The sequence below is a fragment of the Myiozetetes cayanensis genome, unplaced genomic scaffold (assembly GCF_022539395.1).
Source record: "Myiozetetes cayanensis isolate MyiCay16 unplaced genomic scaffold, myiCay2020 scf3, whole genome shotgun sequence".
Lineage (NCBI taxonomy): Eukaryota > Metazoa > Chordata > Aves > Passeriformes > Tyrannidae > Myiozetetes > Myiozetetes cayanensis.
Window position 1 is genome coordinate 22534989 of NW_026087521.1, and position 10356 is coordinate 22545344.

General features: G+C 44.1%; 1 protein-coding gene and 1 long non-coding RNA gene across 6 annotated transcripts in view; one reads left to right on the forward strand and one right to left on the reverse strand.

Annotated features, from left to right (window-relative positions):
* PTPRZ1 (protein tyrosine phosphatase receptor type Z1) overlaps positions 1-1908 on the reverse strand; it is a 134473-nt gene extending 132565 nt beyond the window's left edge. For 3 of the 5 annotated variants that reach the window (XM_050324906.1, XM_050324907.1, XM_050324905.1), the window contains exon 1: positions 1249-1908. In XM_050324906.1, coding sequence (XP_050180863.1) covers positions 1249-1306 — 58 coding nt within the window. In that variant the 5' untranslated portion in view covers positions 1307-1908. The remainder of the gene's footprint in view (positions 1-1248) is intronic. The other 2 variants (XM_050324908.1, XM_050324909.1) reach the window with 2 other exon arrangements.
* A 532-nt stretch (positions 1909-2440) lies between these two features.
* LOC126645006 (uncharacterized) lies at positions 2441-10088 on the forward strand. The gene is made up of 2 exons (XR_007630058.1): positions 2441-3549; positions 9217-10088. It is a non-coding gene; the product is annotated as an uncharacterized LOC126645006 (long non-coding RNA).
* Positions 10089-10356: the final 268 nt, after the last annotated feature.

A 10356-nucleotide genomic window follows, 5' to 3' on the forward strand; every position in this document is an offset into this window, starting at 1 on the left:
ATGCTATTAATGCCCTTACAAGGATCATACATTTTAACTGAAGGTCAGTTAGTCATCACGTTTATAGTTGAACCATTCCATGGTATTTTCTGAAAGGAAGTAAAAATATTTTTCACGTGATAAAATTTTAAAAAGTAGCTTTTGCTAACTAGCAGAACTCGGTACGGAATTGTTTTCACTCCGAGTAACCTAACCCCGATCTTTGTTTATGGAGCTGCATGGTTTCAGAAGCAGCACCACCTATTGGGTGACAAATGTAGGTTAGTGCCTACTTTATCGCCACAGACCTATTGAAAGACTGGTTTTGTACACGAGGAGCTGAAGCTCCCAAGTTCCTCATGTTGAAATACAAGCAGCCAACTAGTATTATCTAGTGATCTATTCGATAAAAGCTGACAAATTCAAAACGATTATCCAGTAAGATACAAGCGCCACCACTTAAGTTCCCAGTATTTGACAAGTACTGAAGAGAGCACTTATAACACCATAAACTGACTCACGCTGGTTATAATGTGAAACAGAGCACTGCATGATTTTTAGGATGCACTCCAGTTGCACAGATCTGCATAAGCTGAAAACGAATTTGGTTATGTAAGCAGTCCCACTAAAATCTATATATGAATCCATATTCTGTATGCGGGGTTCCACGTGAATGAACGACTTGTATTTCGCATGGTTTAGGGCAATCACTGACAGGTTGCCTGTTCTCGGAGAAAGAGTATTTTTTTGGAGTGAAATTTTGCACCAGCCCCAGTTCTCTTCGGAAGAGCTCATGAGATAGCCTGAAGTAACATCTCACATCCCACGTACCCGGAGAAGCTCGATGTCAGCACTGCTGGGCACGGATTCTCTCTCTCCCTCCTGTCACCGGCGCACACCCGCTCCCTCCCCCGCGAGTCCGGGCAGCCCGGCGAGGCCGGACCCCAGCGCAGCGCTCGCTGGACAGCGGCTCGGCGGGGAGCGCTGGGGCAGCCGGGGCAGGGCGCGTTGGGGAGCCCCCCCCGGAGCAGCCCGCCGCTGCCGGGGGTGGCGTGGGGTACCGCGCATCCGCGGAGCCCGGCGGCTGAGCTAAAAGGGGTAGGGGAAACGCTCCCACCCATGGTGTCGACAGCGTGTTTTCACGGTGTGGAACAGACAGGGACGACGCCTGCAGCTCTAAGCAAAAGGGATCAGGAGCAAAACCCACCGGAGCCCGAGGAGAAAAGTTGTTCCGAAGACCAAAGATGAATTCATGCAAAGATCACTCACCCACTCTGAGGATACAGACGAGCTGGATGCAGGCAACCAAACGCCCGAGAATGAGCATGTCCAAATCGTCCCTCGTCTCCTCTCGATTGCCTGCCTGCCTGCCTGCCCAGATGCCTCTCAGCCTCCTGCCCACCCGCTGCCTCCGCGGGCTGCTGCACCTCTCGCCCGCGGGGAGCCGGCTCCGCACCGCGGCCGCGCCCGGCGGCCGCCCCCACGCCGCGGGCGGGCGGGATCAGCGGCACTGGGAGCTGGCGGGATCAGCGGCACTGGGAGCTGGCGGGATCAGCGGCACTGGGAGCTGGCGGGGCCGCGGCTCCCTCAGCGCATGACGGGGGCCGCGAGCGGCTGCGGGGGAGCGCGCGGGGCTTGCGGTGTGCCCGAGTGTGCGGGTGCGTGTGCGCGGGTGTCCGCTTAATGTGTCTGTCGCGCGCGTGTGTGTATGTCGTGTGTGTATATCGTGTGCGTGTGTGTATCGTGTGTATGTCGTGCGTGTGTGTGCGCGGGGGGGCGGAGACCGCACTAGGCAGGCGTGCACGTGTGCGCGCGTGTGTGTGGCGTGTGCGCGCGCGGTAGTGCGCGCGCGTGTGTGTGGGATGTGTGTGTGTGTCGGGATGTGTGTGTGTGTGTGTGTCGGGATGTGTGTGTGTGTGTGTGTCGGGATGTGTGTGTGTGTCGGGATGTGCGTGTGTGTCGGGATGTGTGTGTGTGTCGGGATGTGTGTGTGTGTCGGTGTGTGCGGGGGTGTGTGCGGGGGGGGTGTGTGTGTGGGTGAGTGTGTGTGCGCCTCAGGGCGTGTGTGTCGGTGTGTGCGGGTGTGTGTGTGTGCGGGTGTGTATGTATCGATGTGTGTGCGCATCAGGGGGTGTGTCGGTGTGTGCGGGTGTGTATGTGTGCGGGTGCGGGAGGGGTGTTGTGCCCGGGCTAGTGCGACGGCGCGCCCCGAGGACAGGAGGGGCAGAACCACCCCCGCCCCACCAACCGGCAGGAGGGAGGGAACGGGGTGCCGGGAGGGGTTCACACCACCGAGGCCAGAGCGTGGCCGCGGGATCGAGGACCCCACCGTAGCTCCGGCGTTGGCGGGGGGGAGCGGCTCCGCGCGGGGACAGCTCCGGGGACACCGCCAGCGTCCCCTCGGCGTGGGAAGAAAAGTTTATTTCGAGGAGGAGACGGGGAGGGGGGATGTGGGGTTCTTGAGGCCTCCGGAGGTCAGCGAGGTGCGGGGTTGGTCGGTGCGACCCCGGGCACGCGGAGCCCAGCAGCCCCCCAGGCGAGAAGCCCCATTCGGGAGCGATGGCCTCGGGCCGGCTCCCCACCGCGGCGCTGCCGTGGGAACGGGCGCGGGGCATCGGCGGGGCTGCGAGCGCAGCCGCTTGGGAAGTGGTGCTGTTCGCCGGCTGCTGCCCGCGCCAGGAAGCGGAGGGGATGCGTGATCCCTGGGAACTGGAGGGTCAGCGGGGGAAGGGGCTGGAGCGGCGGAATATCATTATTTGCCGGAGAAGTGGGTCAGGACGCCGGCACTGGCACCGTTTCTGCGGGAAGTCAAAACAAGACCAGAAAGAAAAGAATACAAACCCCACCAAAACTAGAAGTGAAAAATGAAGGCAAACAAACACCAGGTCCCCCGTGGTGGGAAATGGGGAGGCGGTGGGAAATGTGGGGGGATGGAGAGCAACGCAACTGGGCCCCGTGTGGGGCCCCAGCCGAGACCCCAACCCTGAGCGCACCCTGATCCGGCGGGAGCGGGCACCCTGCCTCCTGGGCTGCGGCCTGCTTTCCCACGGCCTTCCCGTGCCAAACTGATCCCTCTTGGGATGCAAACATCCCTGACAAACACGAGAGGAATTGGGAGCGTAAGATGGCACACACAGTCCTGAGCTTCATCCCAGGCCCACCGAAGTGCAGCCCAGAAGCCATGTGAATGGTATCTGTGTTTGCGATACTGTTCGCATCCGAGGGAAACAGTCTATTTTGCAAGGATGTGATGTGACTTTTAATTGTGGGCAACTTAAGTATAAAAACGCTTGGTGCTTTATAGGTACCCTGTTCTACCCAGCCTCTCAGTCCTCAGACACAGGAGCCACATCTACCAGCTTGTCCTTCAATTTGAAAAAAAAACCCCTCCTGTGTCAATTTTACATTTCAAAGTCCACCTGCTGTACCTGGCTGTTTGGGACGTTATGAGCTATCTTGACATGAATTGGAAATTACTGAGTGAACAAAAGTTGGAGGAGGAAATGTCGAGATGCTCAAGCAGTCAATTGTATTTGGAAAGCAGACTGCAGTTGTGTCTTCTTATGCAAGGTCAGCATCTTTCAGGGTACTACAGAATTTAAATACAATAGAGATTGGCTCATTAGGAGAAGGATTAACTTTGAGTGACAGTTCTTGTTAAATGGACTTCTGGTATCATGGGCAGAAACAAGTTCCATGTACTGAGCTCCACCAATAAAAAACTATTTTAGGATTGTCCTAGGGAAGATGTTAAAGATTTTAGTCAGCTGATTTAATGTTATAGAAAGAGCCTAAGTGCCAGGAAAAACCTCTAATGGTTTCTAAACCCATACACAGGCAAACATGCACAAACACACTGATACACATGAAAGACAAGTTACTAATACAAATAGATAATATATTTGAGACAAACTCCATCTCCAGTGCTGTTTTGCATTTAGTTTAGTTTCTCAGTAGGAATAAGAATAATACAAATTTGCATAGCAAAATGTATAGGTATTATTATAATACACAGTATAAAGCCAATGCCTGAAGGACTGCAGTAATGTGTGCTTGGCTTTCTCTCAAGCTGGTAGGTAGACATAACTCGGTTGTGTTGCTTCTGAGTACACTTGAACTTGCAGCAACTTCCATGTTCCTCCTCCATCCTTGTTGGGACCAACTTTTGAGCAGTTTCGTGCCTTTTTAATCATCAGGTGCTCAGCTGTGGCCAAAGACTGTCTGACAAGGCTAAACGATTGCCTCTTAATAGCTGCTAACATAATTACCTACTCAAATAGGTTCTGGAAAAGCTTTAGATAGTTCAGTGTGCTCACTTCCTTACAGGGCTTCTTTAAGAGTTCCCTTGTACTTGTGCCATGAGTAAGTTCCCATTGTGAGCACACCCACACTGAAGGACTAGCTCAGCATTCACAAATGGCACAACTATTTCCTAGTTTTCCACAGTAAATTACTACATAGAGAGAATCTGAACCTGACATGGTCATTATGTTGATAGTTAACTTTCACTTCCAGTAGGTAATACACTATAATATTTTACAAGGTGAATGATAAACATTTAGAACAGATCACCAGTGAATATGTTAGACTCTCCATAATTTCAAACCTTTACATCACAAATTTACTCTCCTTAAAATGTGACCACAAATGTCTGCACTAAGCAACTCATCTGCAGTTTTACAGCCTGTAAGGCAGAGATAATAAGGATGGATTAGAAGATTTTTCTCTGGTCTCTTAGTGTGTGTGCATACCTGGTCAGAATAAGAATTAATTTATAATATCCTTTTATGATAGTACTTTACACTTGCTTCAAGCAGATGTCAGTGATTTAGAAAAGACACAGGACAGAGGCCAAGTACTACAAATCTCCTCTGGTTCTTGAACTGAAAAATGGTTGGTGAGAAAGCTCTCTATAGCCTAGAAAACACTTGGCTGTGGTAGGGTGACACTGTTTATCTTTGCTTTCAGTTATCAGGAAAAGATGTTCTAGCTTGTACTGTGACAAGCCAAATTCAAAGAAATTAATTTGGAAATAAATCTGTCAAGAAAAGAATTCACTAACTATAAAAACAAGATTTGTTTTACTGTTTCCTCTCTCTTCTGTATGAAGTATAAATAACCCACAACATGACTCAGTAGCAAGCAGACATGAAAAAGACTTGTAGTTAACATTGCAGATTTCTTGTTTCTTTAAAACTTACTATTCTTACTGATGACTTAACAATGAAAATGTGACTTATTTTCTTTGTGGACTTAAGTAAAGCTTCTCTTTCATTGCACAGTAATGCAAACTGGTCCCTGTTTAGATACTGTGTTGACTTTTCCTCCTTTTGATAAGGCTTTCCCTTTTTAAAAAATTTCTGTAGTCCAGTTTTCTTTTCGCACCTCATGTTAAATATTTTCTTCAAATTTGCTCTTTTTATCAATTGTTAAATTTTTTCCTCAGTCTAAATGAATTTTTTTCTCAATATTGAAACTGTATTTTCATTTGTATTGTGACAATCTTATTAATTTCCAGGGTGACTCATTCCACATCTCCTTAATTTTTTTTTTTCTTTTTCCTAGCTTACTTTCAATGCTTATGGGATTTTTTTTACAATACTGTCAATTCTTGTTGCATTTATCTTCCTCTCTGGTGGGAAATGTTTTAATTTCAGTGCTGTTTTGGTATTTGTCACATCCTTCTCGAGTTTACATGCAGCTTTTGCCTTCCTGCCTTCCTTCCTTCCTTCCTTCCTTCCTTCCTTCCGTCCGTCCGTCCTTCCTTCCGTCCTTCCTTCCTTCCTTCCTTCCGTCATTCCTTCCTTCCATCCTTCCATCCTTCCTTCCTTCCGTCCTTCCTTCCTTCCTTCCTTCCTTCCTTCCTTCCTTCCTTCCTTCTGTCCTTCCTTCCTTCCTTCCTTCCATCCTTCCTTCCTTCCTTCCCTGCTTTGTATTCTTCCCTATTTTATGTAAGTTCCATTTTTTACACTCCATCTAGTGTTATTTTCATTGTTTTAAATTGGTCTGAGGCATTACTTTCTGAATTCAGTTTCCTTGAAGAACACAGAAAGACAAGAAAAAGTATGACTTTGAACCTCTTATTTGTCCCTTTGCTAAACAGATGTAACTGAACTGCTTTTCAAAGCTAAACCCAAAGACAGTAGATGCGTATATTTTCTTCTCAGAAAAAGATCCAAACTTCACAGTTTGGTAGCAGCCAGGTGCCATCAGACTCTGGGAAAGGCTGAGTAAGAGACAAAGTCTATTTTACTTCTCAGTAAGAAGCAGTTGAAAAAAGCTGAACTTTTAGATGCACTAAAGAAAACAGGGTTTAAACCTACCTTTTCAGACAGCTGTCTGGCCTAGCCATGGAAAAGGCTTCAACACCATGTCTTCTGGCAAAGCAAATGATCTAATGAAAGGTTTGTGGGCTAGAAATCTTAGATATCTGTTTCTCCCAGCTTTGTCAGCTGATTGTGAAATAAAACCCACATCTCTTTACAAACTCTCTCTCTTCTGGAAAAACCAGTCTGTACTTAGCTGATTCCTTCAGTGCCAAAACAGCTGCCTCTTGTTAAGTCTCCTGAAGAATGACCTTCTAACCCCCTATGTACCAAGACAGTGGTTATAGAGTATTAGAAGAAGGAATGATAGACTGAACTGCAAACTTTAAGCAAGTTTTGTTTTATATATATACATATATATGTATGTGTCCATGAGCACTGAGTCAAATTTGTCTGCATTTCCTTCATATTCATTTGTTCGATCACAATTTACTTCTCTGCTATGTAGCACTCAACACTGCTACTCGATACCCACTACTACTATTGAACACCTGTTGTGAACAAGTGTTTCCAACATATTTCATGAAGGTTGCTGCTATTTTTTTCTGCATGAAACCTTTCTGTAAAGAAAGATGCACCACTAACTGAGTTTCTGCCTATGTTTTCAGCTCTTAGAGAGCCATGGCCATGTTGTGAAATGCTCTAATTCCAGTTGCAAATCCCTTCCTATGTTCTAGACAAACAGATATGCCTCTAGGGGCTTTTGGTTATTTTCTATCCTGCTATGCAGCAACAGAGAAAATGAAAATAATCTTTCATAGTCCTGTTTAGCATTCCTATTAATTTCTGATTGGATTAATATATGTAAAACTGGGAAAGCACAGCTATGACCACACTAGCATATCATCCCACTGCATGGTTACCTGTTATCAACACAATAGTTTCCCACAGGGACAGGTAAGGCTAACTCCGGAAATGATAAATGGAGTGTGGGCAGGAGTGAATTATTTAACATCCAATTCCCTCCTAGTCTCCATACACATGATAGTGTGACCTCTTGGGGAGTTTAACTTTTCCTTGTCTTTCTGTGGAGAGCCAGGTAGAATTGGGTCTGCCTAAATGCCAGGAGCAGTGACAGCATGGTGCAAAGCCTCTCCTGGCTCCTCTACAGCTACTCAGGCCCTGAATTTGGCCCTCCACTTTGAGACATGTAAGAAGCCCAGTCTTTTATACCACCTACACAGTGAGCTGTGTCTACAATTTCACGTGTCCCCTTCCTCTCCTGATCTTACTACCAATAAAGCTCTCATTACAGGGTGCAAAGAAACATTTTCTGTCCCAGTGAAGAAAGTACTTTCAGTCTGTAACTGCAGCATAAGGCACTGCTTTCAGTGCTGTTGATGTTTAAAAGGCTTTTTTTCTGCTGCCTCCTTTTAAAGATAGTGTACATCCTGACAGGAAATTCAGACAAATAAAACCAAAATATATACTTACAAAAACATCAAGCCAAAATGGGAAACTCCAGTGCATGCTAAGATATGTGTTAAAGGCACACATACACTCAAACATGCAGAGTAAACAGATCATTCCTAACAATAGCTTGTTTAATAGTAAATAATAAATAAACAAGTCCCCCTGGAACCAACCATTAAACTGAGATTTAATATGTCAATCCCAGCCAAAAGCAAGTTGTTTTGGCATATTCACAGATCTTATCAAAAGGTATTTCCTATGCTGATTTCATATTTATCAGTTCTTTTCTCTTTCATTTGAGACTCTGGTGGGCTTCTTCTTAAAGCAAGTGCTGACCTACAAGCACAATAGATATGAACTCCCACGAACAATTTATCATTTTCATCATGCTTGGGTAAACGTTGATACTGCTGCACAGAAGAGCTCACAAATAATGTATATTGAATAGTAGGAACACTTCACTGCTGTAAAATGAAGGACAGATTTTTGTTTGTTTGTTTGTTGTTGTTAAATGCATGTTTATAATTTTTTCCTGTATTTTTTTTGCTTATCGCAAATTGTAGCACTTTTACAGGGTATGTTTCAATTTTAGCTGGATAAAGAAGCTACTGAGATTATGGAACTGACCTTGCATTTGATTGCTATTATTCTCATAGTTTTTAAATATGTAAGCATTTTTGAAATCTATTATTCACCTGGGTATAGAAGTACATAGCAACAAAACAACAACAGGGGTATGCTGATATGCCATAGCCCATATCAAAGTACCGGGTATTTATCAGCATTCAAGGTATTCACAAAATGAACTATTCAAAACTCATCTTTCTTTTGACAGTACCACATGTTACTGTTACATTGATAGAAAAAAACAGAGGCAGACATTTAATTCTAGTATACAGAAACAAAATGCACAAGTTTCTCAAGTAGGGAAAGGAGTAACTAAATAAAAAGTATTCCTTCTTAACATCTAAAAGCATTTAAAGCAGTCATTTCATTGTAATGGCTTTTAAGATCTCAGAACATCTGTTGTTAGAAAGAGTAACTTCTGAAATTTGAACAAAATTAAATCAGAATACATAGACATCTTTGCTATTAAATCTTTTGAGCTGTCTATCAGCTGTGGCGACTGAAATACATAAAATTTAACATGTACAGAGAAAAATATGATTCATTTAGAAAAAAAAATCTTGTATTCTAAAGGAAAATTATGAGATCTGTTATTACTCAGTATTTGGTATTTGGGGTTATGATAGACAGTTGTATGAAAATACTTGCTCAGTACTTGGTAGATATCAAAATTGGCAAAGACAGTCTTAATGGTTATTAGAAAGTGAATAAAGAACAAAAGAGAGAACATTTGTTATGCCATTCTATAAATCCTCTTCTCTCTTGGCACTTCTAGCTGTGGCTGAATATAAAATTTTTTCGTAGGTGTTGTTCTTTGGGGTTTTTCTCCCTCACCACACATATTTAAATCCCCAAATTTTCTTCTTTGCAGAAGAACAACAAAGGCGATCAAAGATGAGATGGAATGGCTTCCAAAGAAGCCAAGGGAACAAGGAGGAATATATTTGAGGAATTTGAGGAAAAAGAAGAGCCTGGGATTCCTCATTCTGGAAAAGAGACAACCAATGACCATGCTCTGTAGAACAAGACCAGACCATGGGGAGGGTGTCTGCTCACTTGTCTTAGCAGGAGAAACTCTTGGCAGCAAATGAAACCAGCATGAGCCAAGTTCAAAAAGACTCCAAACCTAAAGTTCTTCATGGTGTTAGAGTCAGGCCTTTGAAGATCCTTGGCAATGATGTTCTGGATTCAGCATATTTATGAGACTTCAAGGACAGACCAACATGAGATTGGAAGAAAGGTTCACTAAATTTTACTAAATGTATATATACCATCAGAATTAGTATATCTCTTAAACTTAGAATTAATTAGTGGTTGCAGGTTACTTGGGAAAGTATTATATACCAGTCCTCTTTTTGTCATAGGAACCTACTAACTACTGGAGAAAGAACATTTGTTTTTCCTGAGTCAAATGACATTTTTAGATGACATTGTTATAACTTCCTTCTGCACAGGCAGCTGAGACCTTTAGAGGTCTTATTAATAACAGGTATGGTCCTATCTGATGACAGAAACTATGATATTTTTAAATAAAATTATAAAAAGATAAAAAAGATAACAGTGGTGTTTACTCAAACCATCAAAATATTCTACCTGCAATTAATGAGTGTGCCTTTAGTTATCCTCTTACCAAATGACATTTCCTTATTTTAAAATATAGTTGGAAATAAGATAACTAATTCCATGGAACCGAATTTCAGGAGAAAAATGAATCCCAAAGTAATTTTTATGGTTAAGGTAAAATTAGGCAAAAGCTAAGCAGCCAAGTGTAAAGTGTGCAGGGAAATGACAGGGAAATGGCTCGCAGTTCTGCTAATTGAACACGACATGAGACGTTATCTTGTGGGACATAATGAATAACAGAGTGAGAAGCTGTAAAAAGTTAGAAATAGTGCTGTGAAGGTTGGTTGTGTTTCACAGCTGGTTAAAGGTGAGTTACATGAAAGTTGGCACACTTCACAATAATTGGAGGCATCTTCTTGGGAGAGAAACTCTTAATGCCAGCAGTGCC